At 45.1% G+C, this 22,121-nt stretch overlaps 2 protein-coding genes across 2 annotated transcripts in view; one reads left to right on the top strand and one right to left on the bottom strand.

Moving 5' to 3' along the window:
- Positions 1-22,121, bottom strand: part of LOC121834129 — a 474,916-nt gene that overhangs the window by 8,585 nt on the left and 444,210 nt on the right. The window lies entirely within an intron of this gene.
- On the top strand, positions 4,358-11,265 carry LOC121834128. Its single transcript, XM_042287862.1, has 5 exons — positions 4,358-4,977; positions 5,093-5,230; positions 5,290-5,409; positions 8,501-8,761; positions 9,928-11,265. Exons 1-5 carry the CDS (start codon positions 4,446-4,448, stop codon positions 10,713-10,715), a joined length of 1,839 nt encoding a protein of 612 aa, XP_042143796.1. The 5' UTR covers positions 4,358-4,445; the 3' UTR covers positions 10,716-11,265.

Below are 22,121 nucleotides of genomic sequence, written 5' to 3'. Positions count from 1 at the left end.
GCAGCTGCTCATTAGAAAAATATTAACACTATTGGCCCACCTGTCCACCGGCAGTACAAGTATCGCTGTCCTCCATTCACCCCAGGAAAGGCAGTCCCATTCCATTTAACTCAGCGAAGTTTCGTCGACAACATTAGATTTTTCAGTGTTAATTGTAAAAAAGAAATGCTGCAGATATCGTCAAATGCCTAAAAAAAAGCATCATATAATCCCTCATTGACAATTGACTCAGGGTCCTGCTGCGTACGAGACAGACACCTTATCAGTGAGCTACTCTACAGCTTCAAATAGTCTTCATAATTTGTTTTATACGAGACCCAATAGGGGGCAGCTGCCGGTATTTTTTTCCCCCTAGTTATTATGCCGGCAGACCGCAGGATAATCCACTTCAAAAAATAATAAACCGAGCTGATTTCATTAAAAAGGTGCCATTTGTTTTTTACTGTTAAAAAAAATGCTGACTACAACAAGCTACTATGAGCAAATATTAAAAAAAAGTGTAATAGTAATTATTCATAAATAAAATTGTTAAGTTTGACCCCTTTCTTTGCAGTGCCTAGAGTGCCGTCTAACGGCTCTCCACAGGATAGTTCAAGTGGCACCCAAAGTCTTTACAGGGGCAGTGCGCCGTCACATTCTGCGAATTGCAGAGGCCACTGCCTCTGTAGACTGAACTTCGCTGATTCAAATTTTGTCAACATTCCAAGCACTAGCAGTCGGAGAGCTCTGATGAGCGGAAATTTAGGGGCAAGGTCAGAACGCTTTCCAACACAAACCACACTTCTATTGCAATATATGACCTATCAGAGGCTTACCACTGCTTTATCTTACCATTAGGTGCAGATCAAGCAATGTTGCGGTAGTGAGGTATATTATTCTTTGTATTGCGATGCAGGGCCGCAGAAGTTGGAGACAAAAATAAAAAAATCCTTTTGAAAATAAAAATCTACTTGTGATATGCAATATTGAACCTGGACTTCCATAAAGTAAAACACATTGCTTGCTCAGCCTGCTAACCACTGCACCGCCACAGCGAGCTAAATATGTCATTTTTGGGGGTTTCTGATATCATTTTCAATGCACGAAAATAAAATCCGAAATAACTATGGTTAGTTTATCAGGAAAGGAAGAGATCATGTAAGCGTGCTAATTTCGGCTGAACTACACTAAAATATGATGTTAATCGCTAAACGAAGGCACTTGAACGCTCCATAGCAGTACTTGTCGGGCAGCACTTGAACACTTGGTTGGAGCGCCGTAAAACAGCACTCTAAAAATGCGATTGCTTTTTTTTAAGGCTTGAACTGTTTTTCGAGTGGATGTGTTGGATTATCTCTATCGGATAATGAATCTTTACAATTGGTTCAAGGAAAAGTGGCACAGCAAGGCAAAACTTGCCTTTCCTACTGGTCCTACGAGCTTTGCTGTTCCACCGACAATCCTTGGAATGGGGTACCGTTTTGTCTGCATTTTCTTCAGGAGGTCATCCACAGACTCTGCGGAATATATATACATATATTAAACATAAATCTGATTTTTTAAACACGCTTTTTTCCAAAAAGATAAAATAAATATGAACCGAATTTTGTAAATATCAGTTTAGTTGACATGTCGCAAAATACCAGGAAAGCTATGATCTGTGCGTGAGCGCGGCAGAACCGAGCGCGAGAACTTTACTTGTCATACGAGTGGACAAAAAAAAAACAATAAAAATTCTAACTCTGGTAAGCCTTTTTTTTTTTTTTCTCTTTTTGGCAGTCGCGGCCCGACAGGCGTAGCTTAGCCGAGTGACGAAACGGGTCTCTTAGTTGTGCGGATCAAGCATATCTGACCAAGCTCGCACCCCAAAAGATGCCTCCATTCCCTAGGAAAAAAAAACAACAAAAAAACTTACCGCCCAGAAGGAGCACGTGAGCATCGTAATAATCCTCTTCATCGCCGCAGTCCGACACCCAGTAGGCCTCGTATATCCGGGTGGCGTCGAAGTCTTCGTCATTTCGGGGCGAGAAGCTTCTGATCAAAGACGTTGGCAATATCAGCTGCCAACCGTCCGTAAATTTTACATATGCGTGCATCTACTCTACAGCCTCCTATCTTAGAAAAAGAACACAAACCACCGAAACACGTTGAAGAAAGAGCAAGCAGAGCAGCAGAGATCGATACACGACACAGAAGCAGAACCAGCGAACGTGATGCGTTCGGTTTGTGCCGAAAGACATATGTAATCGTTCTCAGTAAGGGCACGTGAAAGCAACTCTCAGTCACCCCCTCCTGAGTCACGCCCGCCCGCACCGCCACTCACACTCACAAAAGATATTGGCATTATCCGAACGGAGTGGGTGGGGTCCCTGCACCGACGTCACAACACAGCGCCGTTCCGCCATCGCTACGTACTTTTCGAACGCGCCTTGCGCCTGCGGCTTTCGTTTTGGTGTGGCGGCGTTGTCTTGGTAAAGCGCCGGAGTTTGAGCGGTCGTGGACTCGGGCGTTGCTCGGACGCTGCTACACGGAGCCCAACGCCTAAGTGTTATTCGGGTGTAGCCGCTGCCTTGGCCGAAAGCTGGCAGATCGAAGCCAGGAAGGCTGCAACAGAATTAACTGCTGGGCTGCAAGAACGCAAAAAGATACGGACAAGTAGAAGAACAGGACAGGACAGGCTCTGTCCTGTCCTGTTCTTCTTTTGCGCTCTTATCCTCTATGAGGCTGCAACTCAGGGTCACAAGGGTGCCTACATGTTTCCGGTGCGGCGGGCACATGTAGGCACCCTAAATCGAATGAGCTCGAGAAACGCTGCCTCCGCGCATACACGGCGTAGCAGACGACGCGCCAACATGGGCTGCGTTCAATGTCTTGGATCCGCATTACTTAGGCGGGTCGTGTCACGTGACAACACAGATTGTACAGCGCTGAATGCGGGTAAGTTTGGGAACGCCAAGGTACCAAGCACTTATCCTGGGGCCTGGAGTAAGGTCGAGTAAATTTTGGAACACGGCACACGGCCATGCCGACGAGGCTACGAATCGAATCTGACGTCAGGTGTAAAAGCCAAACAACCCACATAAAAAAAAAAAATAAAAAAAAAAGCAATGAGGAAAAAAAGTTGTTAGCAGTGTGACAGTAATAGCAATAAATAATATTTATTTCTACTAATGACGGCCGTAGTGCTTCAGAAAGGCGGAACAAGACAACAATAAACGGGACGCATTCGAGTCGCGAAGGAAGAAAACAAATGCAATGCGCTCTTCGGGAAGGCACGTGACCGTAACCTCCAGTCACCCTTCTCCTAAACGTGTCAGCACTCACAGAAATCTTTTGGTGGCGTTTTTTGAACGAAGGAGGTGACTGTAGTTGACTCTTTTCTCTGAAATCCGGAACTCCGGAAGACTACTTCAAATCATTGGGTGTTCGCGAGTCGCGACGTTCTTTGCGGCGGAGGGATTTTTTTTTATTTAGCGGTCATCAAACATCTAGCCAATCCTTGTGCTTGTGGGCTTGTGTGTAAGTCCGGCAGACTTCTTGACTGATATCCTTCGTATTCTACGTTTGGCGACCGAAATATTTATGACATGGCTACTCCTGGCAAACGACGAAAGCGGTACCTAGACGCAGACCAGCCTTACCTCATCCCGGTATCAACCTTACGTTTCCAGAAGACGCTTGTGGGTCAGGGGGCTAACGCTGGCACCTCTGTAGTTACGGAACCGCTTGACGGCGACGAAGGTAGAGAGAACGGAGGTTACCGTAGTGACCCTCTAGGTACTGACGAAGACGACATCCAAGACTGCCACGGAGCCTACCGTGATGACCCTGTAGGTACTGACGAAGATGACGCCGAAGACTGCCACGGAGCCTACCGTGATGACCCTGTAGATACTGACGAAGATGACGCCCAAGACTGCCATGGAGTCGACGTCGGAGATGTCTCCACCGACACTGAGCATGCATCGCAAGACCAAGCTGATGACGGAGGGGACAGCACTGATGATGAACACCCTGACGGCGAGGTGTCGAGAGAGAAGTCTCTCGAAGAAGCCGTGATCTCTGAAGACGACGACGACGAGGAGATGGGACCTGGGTCCATCGAAGATCTCTTGACCCTGTGCGTGGAAGAGTTTGGTGCTAGTATGCTGCCGCATTCACCAACGTCGAAAGCTGGCGCCATCGCGATGGTTATATCGTATGCCGTTTCGGAGAGATCGACGTGGGCCGGGCTCGGCAAGCTATTGACACTTGTGAATGCCTTGTTTGGCAGCGCAGTTCTGCCGACAAGTATCTACAAGCTGAGGAAGCTGTGGACGAAAAAAAAGGAAAACTTGGTGAAGTACCATTATCTGTGCCCTTGCTGTGACACGGTCCTCAACTCAAGCGATTCGATTGCACGATGCGATGTGTGCAATTTTGAGGAGTCCACTGAGAAGCTAAGACATGGTGGGTCATATTTCTTGATGCTCGACCTCCACAAGCAGCTCAAGCACCTAATTGGAAAAACAAGTGTCGAGCTTCATCATTCGCTGTCAATGCTAGCACTCAATGACTCTGATTTGATTACGGACATTACAACAGCCGAAGCTTGCAAGCACTTGCGCCAAGAGCTTGCCTTAGGTCCGAGTGACCTAACAATCACGTTCAACACTGATGGGAGCCCCATCTTCAAATCCTCGAAGACGTCAGTGTGGCCGATTCAATTTACAGTAAATGAACTACCCCCTGCAGTGCGCTTGCACCACCCTACATTGGCTGGACTCTGGTTTGGGAAGCGCCATCCAGACATGTCGGTTTTTCTGACCAAGTTTGTGGAGGAAGTCAACACTATGGCCCCTGTGACATGGATCCATGGAGATCAGCAGCTCACTTCAAAAGCCTTTGTACTGTGCTGCAGCGTTGATACCCCTGCCCGTGCTGCCGTGCAAAACATGGTCTCTTTCAATGGGTTCTTCGGCTGCCCATATTGCTTGATGAAAGGCGAGCACGAGGAAGGTACATATAATTTTCATTCTTTTGCAGATATACACTTTTGCCTGCTAATCAAGGAAGATATCATTGATCAGGTCGCAATGGTTGATCAGTTAAATACTTTGCTTTCTTTTTGCAGGATGCGTGCGCTATGTCGCCGATGAAGCCCCAATTCCGAGGACATCGGAGCTTGTTGTTCGAGACATGGAGCTCGCCCAGAGGCTGGGGAGCCCTGTAAATGGTATCAAGGGTCCATCACCTCTCATGAACCTTGAAGGTAATTTGTGTGTGTGGAATGTGTCATGTCAAAACCTACCTGACATCGTTTTTGCTCAGGTTTCGACTTGGTTGCTGGCATGAGCGTGGAATACATGCATTGTGTTCTGCAAGGGGTGGTGCGACAAGTCACGGAGCTCCTCTTTTCATCGACAAGCTCACGACAGGCATACTACATCGGTAACCGTTTCAACGTGTCTGTTACAATGCCATAGCATGCACGAAACAAAAACCTTAGAGTTTGTCATTGTCAAACAGCATTCAATCATGTGTCACCATCTGGCAGCTAGGAAAATTGATAGATGATGTGCAAGCCTTTTGCAAGGTTGTTAATGCCCGGGTATTTAATTCTTGCCTCATCTATTAGCTCATTCACATGGGAATTCCAAATGATATTGTCACAATGAATGAATGGCCGAACTTCCTCTCCAAGCGCGCTTGTTGCCACGGACGTCATTGCCGAGAATCGAGTGATTGCTTGAAATTTTCCAAACGCTCGGCAACTGCGCAATGCGCACTTGTAGAGATGTGTAGTTTGCACGGTCGCCGAGTGTTTGAAAAGTTGGAAGCAATCGCTCAATTCTGAGCAATGACGTCCGCGGCAACGAGCGCACTTGTAGAGAAAGTTGAGCAGTAGATGCACCCCGGCAGAGCATTCTTTGCCCTGAGAACGTTTCTGTTAGTCCTCTCGTCACCTTCATTCGTGGCATTTCTGGTGGAGGTGCAGGGTACTTATCCTCGTACCACTCACATGCCAAGTAAGACTGATTCAACAAGGTTGTGGGCCGCTTCGAGCGTCGCGGGCTGAGGGCGAGAATGAACAGGCACTTTCTAGAACGAGAAACAAAGATGAAACGGTAAAAGTTACGCCTCGAGTAGAGTACACGGGAATCTTTTAGAACTATGTGACAGAGTGTTGTTTGCTCGGCCCTCAGCGCGGCAATATTGTGCCGAATGACAGTTTATAATAGACAAACCAGTGCCTGCCGCTGCCAAGCATGACACCCCAAACTGGGATCGCGAGCTGATTTCAAGATTTCTCAAATGTCATTCGTGCTTACTCCCATTTAACCTGTCATCTAGCAGTATCAGCAGTCCATTTGTGTCCCTAGACATGAATGCGGTCTTTAAGAAAGGTTTCCGTCGATCTACTGCTCATTGCCGACGCCGCTTGGTAACCGAGAAAACAATGCTACCAGGCGGCTTTTTTTTTATGTTTAATTTTGTTAAAGGGATGCTGAACCGAAATTTTGGGTGGAAATTCTTGGTCGCAATGGCATACATAGCATGTCCTTTACTTCTAAATGGTGTTGTTTTGAGCGAGGAGGCGTATAAAATTGAATAAACACGAAAAATACAATTTTACGCGACCCCTGGTGAGCGTCGTGGAAAACTCGCTTCGTGACGTGCGCATTCTCATTCGCCTCAAAAGACAGACTGAGCCAAGCCAAGCCAGGCGCTAAGTCGGGTGGCGTTTGTTATTGTTAGTACCACGCGGGCTCCTGGAGTGATCATGTGCCTCCGCCGCACCCCCTTGACATGCGCTGTGCCTGTGAGCGACTCGGCTGACTCTTCCCACTCCCGGAATGATCGCGTACCTCCGCCGCCCTCCCTGACGTCCGCCGAGCCTGAGAATGACTCGGATGTCTCTGCCCCGACTCTGCAGTGACCGCGTGCCTCCGCCGCGCACCCCGCGCCGGAGCCCCATCCGCGTGCCCGCCCGCGTGTGCCCGTGAATTCTGTGTCCTCGGCCCCCCCTCCCCCCCCTCTCGCATCCGGAAGACCGCTTCCCGACCTCTATCTAATCTCATTTCTTTCTGCTCATCTTTCACTCCCATTCCCCCTCCCCCCAAAGATAGTTAGCACGACTCCCATTCGAGTGAGTCTACAGGACTATCTCTTCCTTTCCAAACTCCTCCTCTCTCTCTCTGTCTGCTCTGCCCGCGTGGTACTAGTCCCAGCCGCTTTGAGAACAGCCGCCGAGCGAAGAATCAAGGCGAGCACCAACGAACGAGGAGAATGCGCGGAGGCGCCAGGGGCGCTGGGGGCGCCGAGAATGCGCACGTCAGTTCCGCTACGCCTGCTCTCAGAAGGACTCGCTCGCGCCGGCGGCTTCCGGCCGAGGATTCGCTCTTAATTCAAAGAAATACAATAATTCGGGCCCCATCCGTCGGATTCAATATCGTTTTTAGGTACAGTACCATTCCGTGAAGCCCGCTCGGGCACTAATTATAAGATTTCAAATATCGGTTCAGCATCCCTTTAAACGACACAGGGCTTTGAGAATCGTTGCAACATCAATCTCACCCAATATTTTTGCTGCAGCACCAGTGTGTTTATCTGCTGTGTAGTAAGCAATTCAACGAAAATGTGTCACGTTGCGTGCGAGAGGGAAGGCATGGAATAGTAAAACATCGTTCATACACTTGCAACCGAGTATGACTGAGAAAGACAGACCGGTTTCTAAGCCTTTTCTGACGTCTTTGGACCAGCTCCGCAGCAGCGCATCCGGTCCTAAGATGTCGCAAGAGACTTAAAAACCGGTCTCGTCTCTCTCGGTCATACTTGGTTACAAGTGTGTGAACGAGCCTAAAGGAGTCTTCTCTCAACATTACAAAGCCACGAAAAAGTAAGAGGGAGTGATCACAATTGCAACGAAACTCTGCCCACTAGACAGCATTATATCTGGTTGGTAAAGAAACATCTGATCCGTGGGTTTTGTGGTCCTTGTGGTGCACCTGGTCATTCTTAGTCGACAAAATGAGTATACCCTTCGAACTATCTCCTCCCCCTCCTTCAAAGGACGAGCCCTTGTTCACAAAGAACCAATGGAGTTTCGACGGCTGCTAAAAGGACATGACAGTCATTCGTACGATTAGGAGACGACGCAGCGTTTATGTGTACCCCTGTCATTTAATCGGAGCTCGGCGCCAGGGCATCACTGTACCCCGTTTGTGGAGCAGACGTACTTGCTCCTCATAGAACCTACCTTGTTCGGTGGCTGCCTGTGAGGTTTTTTCAGGCCCGTAAAAAACCATAGAATTCCTTAGATTGCCCAGCATAAAATACTGGAGGAACTACAGTACCTGTTGCACTACAATGATATGCTGAATTTCATTTTCAATAGAACGCTGCAAAATTTGTCATAAACGTGCTTTCGTAATATATTTTATTCAAATTTACTGTCTAGATCTAAGAAATCAATTTTTCTAAGAACTCCTTTATGAAGCTAGGTGTTCTAATCACTGAAGAGTTTAAATGTGGTTTGCAGGTACACGTGCGTCTGTTGTCAAGGTAGACAAGCGACTACGAAGCATCAAGCCTCCCCACTGTATAACAAGGCTGCCTCGTTCCATTGAGGAGCGTGGCTTCTGGAAGGCGTCAGAGTGGAAGCAGTGGCTCCTTTTTTATGCACTGCCATGCTTGCTGGATGTCCTTCCCCAACTCTACTGGAAGCACCTCTCCAAGCTCTGTGAGGCTGTACACATTTTGCTGCATGACAGCCTTACGCTCCGTGACATCAAGCGTGCAGGTGAGCTCCCAAAAACAAGCATTTAGTTGAAGCCTTGCCATCTAGCCAACACTTCTAAACAGCTTTATTTTCGAGGGCTTTGTTTCACAAATTTTGCAAAGTGTAGGTTTCTGGAAAAATTGTGCAGGCAGAAAATTTTGTATTGATGGGGAAAGGGAGGGGGGTGATGTATGTATACATGCAATAAATTTTTTTGTCATACTTTTCAAATCTTGAGATTTCAGAACATTAGGTTTCCTCAAAAATTATTACGTTCACAGTATTTGAAACTATGTAAGACAACCTCCTCACACCATCTCCAAGCATGCCATGAGCAACACAAATTTTATAGGACTCTTGATACAGATTGTTAGTATGCTTAAATAACATTCCAATTTTGATTGTTGTGAATTGAATGTCAGACATGCATGATGAAAAAGTGGTATAATTGAATGGTCGGCACAGCTGGATCAAAAATTCACATGCAAGGTTTGAACTGCTTCAGCTTGAGATTTTCTTGCCATTTTTTGCCTGTATTTTGCTGAGTACATAGCGACAATGACCTCTTTCCTAGCTGCACGAGAGCCTTAAGGCCTATTCACACTTGCGACCGAGAAAGACCAGACCGGTTTTTAAGCCTCTTGCGATCTCTTAGGACGAGCTCCGCTGCAGTGCATCCGGTCTTAAGAAGTCTCAAGAGGCTTAAAAACCGGTCTGGTCTCTCTCGGTCGTACTCGGTTGCAAGAATGTGAACGAGCCTTTAGTGAGTACCCTCGGCATTGTGCAGCTGTTCTAAACATGCACTCTCTGAATTTTCACTGAACAAATCTGCTTCATCATGGTTTTGTGGCTGCAGTACCACAGCGAAGTACTCATGGTGGGCACTCTGGTGATGACCTGATAATTTGGGACTTTGCCTACAACGTGTGCTCGGCTCGACGATGGCGGCTGCTGCATCACGCAAGAAGATATCATTATGAGCCACGCAGCAGCGCCACTGCCTTGTTGCGCACTTAAAATTGCGAACAGTAAACTGCAGGTGTTTGTTTAGTGCAGCCTTCTAATGGAATGTGTAGAAGAGGTATGATAATCCACCTGCGAATTCACATTATAGCTTATTAAAATGACATTGGCAATCTGAACCAGGTATGCTTGGCACTGACCTTTCGTCTAAACCGCTCTTACAGAAGAACTACTAAACGCGTTCGTGTGTCGCGTCGAGGCCCTCTATGGGATAGGGGCCATGACCTTCAATATGCACCTGCTGCTCCATCTGGCCGGCTGTGTGCGCCACCTTGGACCACTCTGGGCCCATTCGGCCTTCGTTTTTGAGGGTGGCAATGGCACACTGGTGAACCTGGTATCTGCTGCTAAAGGACTGCCCCAGCAGGTCGTGGAGCGGGTCGTGATGGCGCAGGAGCTGGAGCTCTTGCTTGCCAGCCATCATCTACCCAACAGGGTAGAAAAAATCTGCCACGGCTTTCTGGGCTATATGCCCATTCAGAACGCCTCCCACGTGGAGGAAGCAACCATGCTTGGCTGTGGGCGTGCAGCAAGTGTCACCACTGACGAAAAGGTTGCTCTGGAGCAGCACTGTAGAGCTTCGATTAACTGTATGACGGAGTATGAGAGGTGTGTTGTGAACCACCAAGTCTACCACAGCACTGCTTACACGAGGGCAACTAAAAGTGACACAACTTTTGTGTGCACGTACGACCATAGTTACTTTAGGATTTTAAAAATCTTGGAACTAAAGTCCTCAAGTGGCACTCACTGCATCCTTCTTTGCAGGAGTGTTGTGCTGAGGCAATCACAGTATCTACCAGAACATATTAAGGAGTGTTTCCTTTCTGAAGTTGACACTGTGAGCTGTATTGAACCTGCTAACCTCAAGAGCAGTTGCGTTTATGTTGATTTTCCTACAGACAGCAAGTCATTCATTTGCGACTTGCCGAACACAATAGAGCGTGATTAGCCTTGACTCTAGAGGGTCTGTGAGAGAAAATGAATGCCAGTTTTTTTGTGTTTTGCATAGACGGGCTGGGCAATGCGGAAAGCTGGGAATCTGTGCGAATTCTTTGTTGGTGGTCGTGAAGACTGCTCAAATTTAAAGGAGCTGTGCTACGATTTTAAAGGGATACTACAAGGAAATTTCGGTGCTTATTTTAAGGTCTATATGTGTTCAAAGGAGCAGTATCACATCGAACACACCAATATCTTGTTAAAAAAGTTACGAAATGGAATTTTAAAACAAATTAAATGATTAGCAAAAGGCACCTGGTGGAGTCGCTAACACCTCGTTTGTAATGCACGTCTAGGAACCTTGACAGCTAGTGACGGTCAGTGTCTCGCCTCCGGCCACGATGAGAGAAGGGGGTACGGAGGAACTCCCCTCTTCCCGAGAATCCCTTTTGTACGTTCAAGAAGTAGCTATTGTCTCCCTACAAGATTGTAGAAGATTAACCCGTCACTCAAAATTCATACAAAAGCAGCTGCTTTGGTTGCTGGAACGACTAGGCCATCCTCTCGACATCAGCCTTGCTCGTCCCGAGACGACCTACGTCACGATTGCATTAGATGTCACTAGTCTCCGCTGGGCCTTCTCCGAGCGCTTGCCAGAGTGGGCAGTACAGCCACCAGGCTCAAAATACAAACGTGCGATTGTCATTTACGGATATTGTGGATCATATTCAACCTATTTTTGAACACGACGGATACATTTCAAATTTCGTTGACGTATCCCTTTAAAGGGATGCTGAAGCGAAATTTGGATATCACAAAATAATGTAGCAGGAGTGTTCGACGGGGCGCCGCAAACCCCAAAACAGCACTCATAAAGAGATATCCGAAACGGATGGCCATATTTTTGTAAAATAAGGATGCGATTGAGTGAGAATTGCGACATCTTGTTTCCTGCAGAACAGTTAAGGAGGAGGGGAAACGGCCTCGCTTCCTTCCCTCTTTGTGTCCTCGTGGAGTCAAACCGAAGAGAGGAGGTAACAAGAATCGCAACGTCGTGGGCATTTTTGGCCTTGTTCAAGCGAGCTCTTCTTTCGCAAAAATACGACCATCCATTGCAGATAATGATTTATGGGTGACGCTTTCGGGTTTGTAGCTTCCCGCCTAGTGCTTCTGCATTGTTTTCTGAAATCAAAATTTCGCTTCTGCATCCCTTTAACGTTGAAAGTGCTCATCACATCCTATCTTACTGATAGCATCATTTTGGTGGACTTTCCGCTTTTTGCGATGCACAGTTTGTTCATCATGTGGGCCGAAAAACTGGCTTTCATTTTTTCTTTCCTTTAAACCCTGTATTTGGTTTGTTAGAACATTTTTGTACTTTTCTTGAAGCTTAGGTAGAACATACATATCCTTCTAGTGCATTTCTGTTCCAAATTTGAAGGGCATTTTATATCATTGAAGCAAACATTGTTCAAACATACAAAGCACCTCTCATGAGGGGTACTTTCTCTAATTTGTGGAAGTCTTCTATAGTTGTGCCCATATTCGAGGCTGGTGATCTGTCATTATTAGTGACTATCGTCCCGTTTTGTTATTGTGTGGTTTCCCGAAGGTTTTCGAAATGGTTATGCATAACTGGATCTCAAATTACCTCAGTAAAAAAATTTAGTCTTTTTCAGCATGGTTTTTAAAAGGGAAAGTCCGTTGAAAGAGATTTGTGCTCTTTTCTAGATTTCTTTGTGCCGATAGTCACAGAGGCGAAATTGATGCTGTATATTTTGACATGTCAAAGGCTTTTGACTGTGTAGATCATACTTTACTCCTTTGCAAACTTTCTTTTTATGTCATGTGCCCAAAGCTTTGTGAATGGTTCAGGAGCTACCTGAGTTTACATAGTAATACTGTTTATGTTGGCAACTTTTTGGAAGTGTTGTAGATCAACTTCTGGCGTACACCAAGGTTCAAACCTGGGACCACTGTTGTTTATTTTGTTTGTAAACAATACAGTATCATGCGTCAAGCACTCAAATGTACTTCTTTTTGCTGATGACATGAAACTCTTTTTAAATGTTAAAGACCATATTGATTGTACTTTATTGCAAACTGATATTGGTGCAATTTCAGAGTGGTGTAGAAAAAAAGCCTTGTCGTTCAATCTTAAAAGCTAAATTGATTTCTTTATAGAGAAAGTGGGAAGTTTTCTTTTACCCTTATGTGCTTGAGGGAAATGTGGTAGATGCTGTATCTCTAGTAAGAGACCTTGGCGTCTATATTGACAAATTCACTGCACACGTTTCTAAGATCCTTGGATTAGACATAAGAAGTTGGAAATGATCACTTTGGTTATCAAGTTCTTTCACTTCACCAATATCTGTAGTGTGTCTGTTCTGTAGCCTTGTACGCTCAGTACTTGAATTGGGTTCAATTAGTTGTTAATACAAGTTAAAATGATTGAGCGTGTGCAGACGTTTATGTGGTTTTTGGTCTGTTGTGGTTTTTGGGGTCAATAAATGTGCTTTGTGTAAAGATCACCATGTCATTGGTTCCATTAATGCAAATAAATAAATCACTTAGTCTCATACAGATCCTTGTGGTACTCAACCGTGAGATGGGTGGAAAGCGATAATAACAATCAATCTGGAAAGCAGCTTGGTTTTTCTACTGCCGGCGATGGGAAGGTCACGTGTGAAGTTTTGGAGTTGCAACCGGGTTTCACTCGCCACTGAGGGAGAGCTGTGCACGCATTTATTGATTTAAATAGTGAATTTCTGATCGTGTACTTAGTCAATCAATACTTATAGGAGGAATCAGCCGTATATACATTTGGTTGTCGACCTAAATTCATATTTGATCGTTTAATGTGTATAAGTGGCATAATAAAAGGTTTTGTCATTTAAACAATACACCTTTTCTTCATTTTGCAGTCGGTGCTTGTTTTTTTTTAATGTCAGGTGAACCATATTGCTTTACAACAAAGGCATATACCCCCCGCCCCCCGGCACCCTAAAAATGCAGTGTGAGATCTATAACTAAAATTTCACCATATTTCAAACACTAGGTTTCTGCTTCACATATTTTGTTCCTCTATTAAAACTACCTTGCTTTTCATTCAGACTCTTAAACGGCTTGATGTCGGTATAGGTCATAACTATTATGGCCTCGTCCCACTAGAGCACGAACCAAAACACTTCTCAGAGACACGGAAAGTGCAGCTTGTTAGCAGTCATTATTCCGTTTCAATATAGTCACCAAATGGCAAAACAGCTTGCGTCACTTAAGAAGACACGCGCAAGGTTACAAATGGATATATTTTGTTTTGTTGGCCGACAGTGGGACTGCCAGCTAGGCAGCTCTGTTTTAGTGATAAGTAAGCTGGCGTGAAGAGCAGTTTAACTGGCTTGACGTACCCCACTGGCTCGCAGGAAGACCAATTTAACCAGCCGACCCATTGGCTCCTAGGAGGACTAGTTTAACCACCTTGACCACATTGCCTCCCAGTAAGACCAGTTTAACAACCTTGACCACATTGGCTCCCAGCTGAAAATCAGCTTGACCACATTGCCTCCCAGGAAGACCAGTTTAACCACCTTTACCACATTGGCTCCCAGCTGAAAACCAGCTTGACCACATTGGTTCCCAATTCAACCAGCTTGACCACACTGGCTCCCAGCTGAAAACCGGCTTGACCACATTGCCTCCCAGGAAGACCAGTTTAACCACCTTGACCACATTGGCTCCCAGCTGAAAACCAGCTTGACCACATTGGTTCCCAATTCAACCAGCTTGACCACACTGGCTCCCAGCTGAAAACCGGCTTGACCACATTGGCTTCCAGGAAAACCAGCTTGACCACATTGGCTCCCTGCTGAAAACCAGCTTGACCACATTGGCTCCCAGGAAAACCAGCATGACCACCTTGGCTCGCAGGAACACCAGCTTAACCAGTTAGGACCAGACTGGCTCCCAGCTACACCAGATTGAATCTAAAACCAGATTCCAGTTGGACGATGCTGGTTTTTACTTAGACCAGACTGACCAGCTTAAATTCCAGCTTGCCCAGCTTAAACCAGCTTGATTGCCAGCTAAACCAGTTTAATTACCACATTGACCAGTTTGACCACCTTGATTACCAGCTTGACCACCTTAATTACCAGCTTGACCAGTTTGATTTTCATGCTGGTTTTTCCAATAGGGAAGGGTACGGAGGGGAGGGTATGCCCCTCTTCCTCTATCCCCTCCTCTCCCGTCCTCCTCCAAGTCAGTTTCCTTGCTAACTTTAGCAAGGAAAAATAACTTGCACCTATGAAGAAATTCAATTGCTCCGCTAGATGTAGCGGGGAATTGAATCGGTGTTAAGGTCACGTGACATCAGTTTTCCCGTTAAATTTAGCGCGGTTATGCTGATATCGCAAAACATGGAAACGGGCACCTTAGAGCTGTGTTCTAATATTAAATATATTAGTATTGCTATATTAATACCAGTGTGACATCAGGAAAGTCGCAAATTAGAAGACAGTTGGAGAAGTCAGAACAAGCAGATGAACAACGTAGAAGCTACAACAAAGCTTGCATATTCTAAACAAATGCAAGTACATGATATTGTAGTGACACACAAGTACTTATCAACCCTTTTCAAGCATTAACTGCCTGCAAACAGAATGACCAAAAGTTCTGCAGCACAAACAAAAAATAGAGTGCATCAGAGTACATGTTGTAGAACTCGGTCAATCTAAGAATAGGGCTTAATCGATTACAATGACGAGAGGTATAAAAGAATGATTGATGTCGTGTAAGCGCACGTGACACTCTAAGGCTCACTTCTAACAAAAGGCGGGGAGAGTTAATAAAATCGTGAAGAGCTCTGAATAAGAGCAACATGTTTACCTTAGCCCGGCACTGATGCAGGCTCAGCAAGTTCACAAGTTCAAAATCAGTTTCATAATTGAAGTTATGTGGACCACTCTTAACGTAGTGATGTTCTAAGATGGAAATGAACTTTTGAACTTTGTCGAGTGCCAAGGAGTTTTAGAAATGCTGTTCAATGCAACTGAGGCATACCCAAGTTGTGATCTCGCGAACGAATGGTGCAGTGTCGGAAACGTAAACGAAATTTTAAATTCTTTTGTTATGATATATGTGGTGCTAATGTGCTGAGAGACGAGTTCATAACTGTTTTTATGGGATCACCGAATCGTAAGCTTGAATCAAACGTAACTCACTGGTCCCTCATCTCAAATACAAGCGTTAAGAACTCACTGCGGATGCTGTACGCGAAAATGGTATTCAATGTTTTCCGTGAAAATGTCTTAACCATGGTTTTCGATTGGTTAAGACAAATATCATTAACCGAGCACCAGTTCTAAAAGGAACATGCATCCTCTTGAAGCTCAATGCAATCATCACTGCGAATTATTTGTTTGTAGAGTTTTATGTCATCTGAATACTGCAGAAATAAAGGCTTAGAAAACAGGGGGGAAGCGCTGTTTACGAAAGCAGAGAACCCGAGGGGACCTAAAACAGATCCCTGAGAAATTTCAGAGGAAGCCCTGTAGAATGAAGAGGCTATGTTGTTAACCCGGATGTACGCGATTCTTTTTGTCAGGTGGTCTTTAATCCAGTCCAGAAGTGAGCCACACACTCCATAGGCGGAACGCTTCGCTAAGAGAATAGTGTGGTTAACAATGTCGAAGGCCTTGCTCAAGTCAAAGCGGATAACGTCCAGCTGACCTTTATTACAAACGACCTGAGAAGGGGTGGACATTAATGTTGCGAGGTTTGTAGCAGTTGACCGGCCGGACATTAAACCGTGTGTGTTAGGGATGGCTATGTTGCGAAACTTAAGAGACGAGAATTGATGTATGACCATTTCAAAGTGCTTGGAAAATGAAGGAACAAGAGAGAGATAGGTATATAGTTAAGGACATCAGCCCTATTTTCTGTCTTTAATATTGGAACCACAACAGCTATTCTTCATTTTTCTGGAAATATCCCCGACCTCAGGAAGTTATTAAGTACAGTGCACAAAATGGATAAGATTTAGTATTTCTGAGGGTATTCTGGCGCTCCAGCAGATAATGTGGCTCTCATTTTCTTAATACATAACGCAACACATTCTTTATCGACATGAATGCTACTGAGTAGGTTGCCGAACCCAGTCAAATGAAACAACGTAGGAGACGTCGAGTCGGAGCTGTTTTTATAGACTAAACCAAGATGAGCTGTAAACAACTACGTACACTCACCGCATCGCCTCCATGAAATTCGGAAGCTATCTCCGATCTTACTAGCGTACCTCCAGAATCTCTTTGGATATTTCACAAGATCCTATTCTACAGACTCGCGGTGAAGTTTTTGATCACAGTTAATTAAACGGTTGAATTGTTTTCTACCGCTCTTAATTCTGCTTCCCACTTTGAGAGGAAGTTTTTTTTGTTTTTTTTCTATGCAAGAAGTCTTTTTTGACCAAGAGAGATTTTAGTTCTAAGGATAACCAGTTAGGAAAGTGAGAATTTTTTGACGTTCTTAAAGGGACACTGACAGGGTATTTATGCTCGCCGAGGTTTTTAGTTGTACGTGACATATGAGAGCTCAACTACCCAGAACAGAATTTGCGGCTCGAAATTCGGTTTCTTTCCGCCCGAAAACCGCCGATCAAGAACTGGCCGGTTCGAGTCTCGCTCACTCTCTTTTTCGCGGTCACGGGCCGTTTTCTAAGGTATCGATGCGACCACCAAATTTAATCAAAGTCGTGCGTCGCTGAAGGCACACACTCATTATTAAAAATAGAAAAAAATATGAAACCCATTTTTGTGGCTTCTAAAAAGCTGTAAATACGTTGATTGAAAAAAAAAGTTCCACAGACAACCGGAAGCATTCTGTGTGTTCGTCGTTTCGCGTATCGTGGGACTCGCGGGGACGACGATGGCAGCGGACGACGGGCGTGGGACCTCTATTTCAGAACTGTCGTTCGCGGTACCGGCGAATTCTGTCTACCGTTAAAAGAGAAATTTGGGACTGATCAAAAGAATTGGTATTCATCCCGTACGACACGCCCGGCCACCAAGCCGATTTGCACGAAAACGTCGCCGAGCCGTCGCTCCCTTCTCGTGGCTGAAGACATCGCTCGCGCAAACGTCAAGCACGACGTGTCTACTTCGAGTTGAGTATGCACGCGTACGATTTCTTTACTACGTGAGAATGTCCCCAATGCGCGGTGCATCCCGACTTCGACCCAGGAGTGCTTTTGCTAGAGAAAAAACGACAGCAAACTTTCCAACTTACAGTTTACCGGCTGAATTATTACTAAGGAAAGAGATCCACCAGAAAAGTGATGCCCCAGTAGCTCAGTGGGAAAGACGTCCGGTTCACACGCGGTAGGACCGGGTTCGATCCCCCGTGAAACTTTATTTTTTTTTCTTCAAACAATTTCTGATGTTTACATATATATATATATTTTTTTACAATCATCACTGAAGAAACAAACTAATGTTGTGGACGATACTTCGCTGATTTAAATGGTATGGGATTTCCGTTTTGACACCTGCGAGCTCAATGTAATCACTTTCCACAAAATGCAAGGAGCATATAAATCAGGTAACGTCCGCTTTCCGAGGTGCCCGTATATGTTCTGCAGGAATTGCAGCCAGCCGTTGGTCCCGATCCCATTGATCTTTCGGAAACTCTGTCGCACAATGCCACTTTTTTTCGGATTCAGGAAATGTGAGCCAGCTCGTCACGCAACATCTTGGGTGTATTCTTTTCGGAGCCGATCATGGAAATTCACCACGGGCACTCACTACTCATCTCCAACTCCTCAATGTACAAAACAACTCATCTTGGAGTACAGAACAACGAGCGGAACAAACATAACTGCAAAACAATCGCACGGCGAGCAGTTCCCGCACGCCCCATCGCACGCTGCATGTCCTGTCGTCTGCTACCGGAGAGGAGAAAAAAAAAAAAAAAAAACGCACGGTCGGGTGTAGCCACGTGACTTCCGCCACTCACTCTCTTCTCTCCACTTCTCCGACCTCCGTCGGGTTTCGGTTTCGGTTTCGAGGAGTTGCGTCTTTTGGCTTTATTAAAAAAATACACTACTCTGTTGCAAAATATTAATTGGGTAGTCCTCCGACACCATAATGAAGCGCCTGGCAAAAAATAAAATTTTTTTTGGGGGGGGTGTCAGTGTCCCTTTAATGCAATGCATATCTCCATAGCCCCCAGAACAATTCTCGTGGGGCAAGTGACTTGCTCATTCACATTGATAGGCTTAAGAACAGATGCCCAGTTGACATCCGTAAAATAATAGTGCATTTAAATGTAGTCGCCTGCCGAGAAATTACTATACGAGGTGTGAGGAAGGCATCTTTAGGAAGGAGGAGTGCAAACTGGTGAAATACGGGAGAACACTACATCAAGTGCAGGGTGATATATATCTTCAGGGACCAATGGGGATTGACTCCGAACGATGGAAACGCGTTCCATACTAGAGAAACATGAATCTAAAGAATTCTCCTGGTTGTTAAAGGGGTACTCTGGCGATTTTTTTAGCTGCCTCAACTAACTATATTTCCTGACTCCCCGGCCTTTACCCTTTCCGGTATTCTATTTAGTATCACGAAATTCATAATAGTTATTGCCAATGCGGCAAATGAAAATGGTGCAAAAACCAACATTCAAACATACGCGCACTTTTCAGTGCCGTGACGTCAGTGGCGGGCAGGCTTGCCAGTCGAGCGAGCAGTCTAAAAAATAGAATATGCCAATCATTTGTTCCGTGCTGGAGCACGGGGATTGGAGCGAGCATCCAAAGCATTCATTTGACACCATGAAACTGCTTCGAATCAGTTGGGAACAAATTCTACAGTCCAAAGAGTGAACCCCTGCACTTTAACTGACGTCACTTTTTCGTTGTTGCCAGTAGAGACTTTCAGTTTGAGAAACACGGTGAGGACCAAAATTGTAAATTCTATAACTTCGTGAAAAAAAAATTATTTTGACCTAATATTTGGGATACTATTTTGGCGATGTTGTTTGGCGAGTTTAGCAAAATTTCAAGCCAATCGGGGACCATAAAGAAATCGCCAGAGCACCCCTTTAAGAGCATAATTGTGCTGTCTGAGATCTAAAAACGATACGAAGTTCAGTAGACGGCTGCATTTCTGCTTGCAATAAAAGTTGTCAGTGTGAACATTTAAATTTGTCCAGTTAATACCTGGAGCGTTAAAGTCCCCCATTATCAAAAGGTTGCACCTATACAACTCTTTCACTATATTCTCAATGTTACAAGACACCTGATGAGGTGTAGTTTGAGGAGGGAGATAAAACAATCCGAATAAAACACCCGCTTTGTGCACTCGATTTCAACCGATAGACACTCAGGGGACCCCTCTAAATCCTCGCGTCTTTTTGAATTGTACCGCCTGTCAACTGCAATCATCACACCACCTCCTATGCTACCTCGCAAAAAAAAGTCACGATCGCGATGAAAAAAATTTCAAAATAGGGCGGAAAGTTATCTTCAGAGCTAATGGTGGGACGCAACCAGGTTTTCAAGCAAGCACATAAAAGAATAGTTAGATACAGTAACACGAGAAAAGAAACACTCGGCCTTCGTCCGAAGACCACAAAATGTTTTGATAAGACAGCCTAGTCTTACTCATCAGTGTTTTCTGCAGTGGTTTTTGGCCACTTACCGAGATACTTTGAGCAAATCATCTTGAAGAACAGCTCTGAAGGGCTTGAATAAACCCCAGTCAGCGCAACGGTTCGAGCCCTCGGGCATGTGGACATGGGCATTGAATGTGCCGTTCGCTCGTCATGTCCGTCACCCTTGGAGGCAGGCGGATCTTCGAGCATACATTGATTGAGTAAAATTATATGCACGGGCGCGTGCACGTTGACTGGAAATTGCTATGCACACGACGTTTTGAAACTCGTATAAAACGAATGGTTAGAACGAATTTCCGAAGCGGTAGCGTAGCTAAGTGGCAAGGTGTCTGCCTCATACGCAGCGGACCCCGGTTCGGTCTGCAGTGTGGACTTACTTTTTTTTTTCTCTTTTTTCTTGAACATTTTATTTTGTCGATATTTACTACATTTCTTTTTTATGATTAACACTTAAAAAAAAAATGTTGCCAACAAAATTTTGCTGAACTAAAGGGTATAAGACTTCCTTTCCGGATGTGCAATGAAGGAAAGCAGGGCTTGGGTTGTCATCTGGACGCCGCAACGCGGCGTGTACGGAGGGGGGGGGTGCCAAGTGGGTTAATGCTTTTGCACTTAGCAGCCACACACTGTCGCTGTGAAGGGGCGTGAACGCAGGTTGGGGGGGGGGGGGCGGGGAGTTTTACTTCCCAGGCAGCACACGATATTGGGCCAACATTGGAATTGATGGGACAAAGAACGGCCCAATAATGGCCCAACTGAGCCATGTGTTTACCAATATTGGAATTACCTGGGCCAATAATGGACTATCATAGCCAATGTTTTTCCAATATTGGTGATGCACTGGAATAAGCTGTCCAATATTGGACTGTGAAAGCCAATGGCTTGCCAATATTGGATAAATGCTGGCATAACCTGTCCAATATTGGACTGCCAAAGCCAATGGTTTTCCAATATTGGATATATGCTGGCATAAGTTATCCAATATTGGACTGCCAAAGCCAATGGCTTTCCAATATTGGATATATACTGGCATAACCTGTTCAATATTGGACTGTCAAAGTCAATTGTTTTCCAATATTGGATATATGCCGGCATAAGTTATCCAATATTGGACTGTCAAAGCCGATAGGTTTCCGATATTGGATATATGCTGGCATAAACTGTACAATATTGGACTGTCAGAGCCAATGGCTTCCCAATATTGGATACATGCCAGCATTAGCTGTCCAATATTGGACTGTCAAAGCCAACAGCTTTCCTATATTGGATATACGCCGGCATAACCTGTACAATATTGAACTTTAAGAGCCAATGTGTTTTCCGATATTGAATATACGTTGGCTTAAGCTGGTTAATATTAAACTGTCAAAGCCAAGAGTTTTCTAATATTGGTGATGTCTTGGTATAGGCTGGTCAATATTGGTACTGCCATAACCAATGGCTTATCGATATTTACGTCGCCTAGGCTATAGACCCGCGAACCTCTTTTTTGCATTGCAGAAATAGAAAATTGGAAAAGAGTCATTCATGAGCTCGCTCGGGCGAGAATTTTATTTAGCCAACTTCATGGGGCGTACGTCGCCGGCGCTTTATAACCGCAATCACAAATACGTCCTTAGCTGCCTATATGACTATTGCAGTTTTTTTGCTGGCTGCTCTCCATTCGCATTGCCTTACCTCGGCGTTGACAACTTAACTCCGTTTTTTTAGATTTAAGTATTTTTGTCTTTTCCAATATATTTTTTATATA

This window comes from Ixodes scapularis, unplaced genomic scaffold (genome assembly GCF_016920785.2).
Source record: "Ixodes scapularis isolate PalLabHiFi unplaced genomic scaffold, ASM1692078v2 ptg000597l_1___fragment_1__unscaffolded, whole genome shotgun sequence".
Classification (NCBI taxonomy): domain Eukaryota; kingdom Metazoa; phylum Arthropoda; class Arachnida; order Ixodida; family Ixodidae; genus Ixodes; species Ixodes scapularis.
This window is presented reverse-complemented; position numbering and strand designations above follow the sequence as displayed.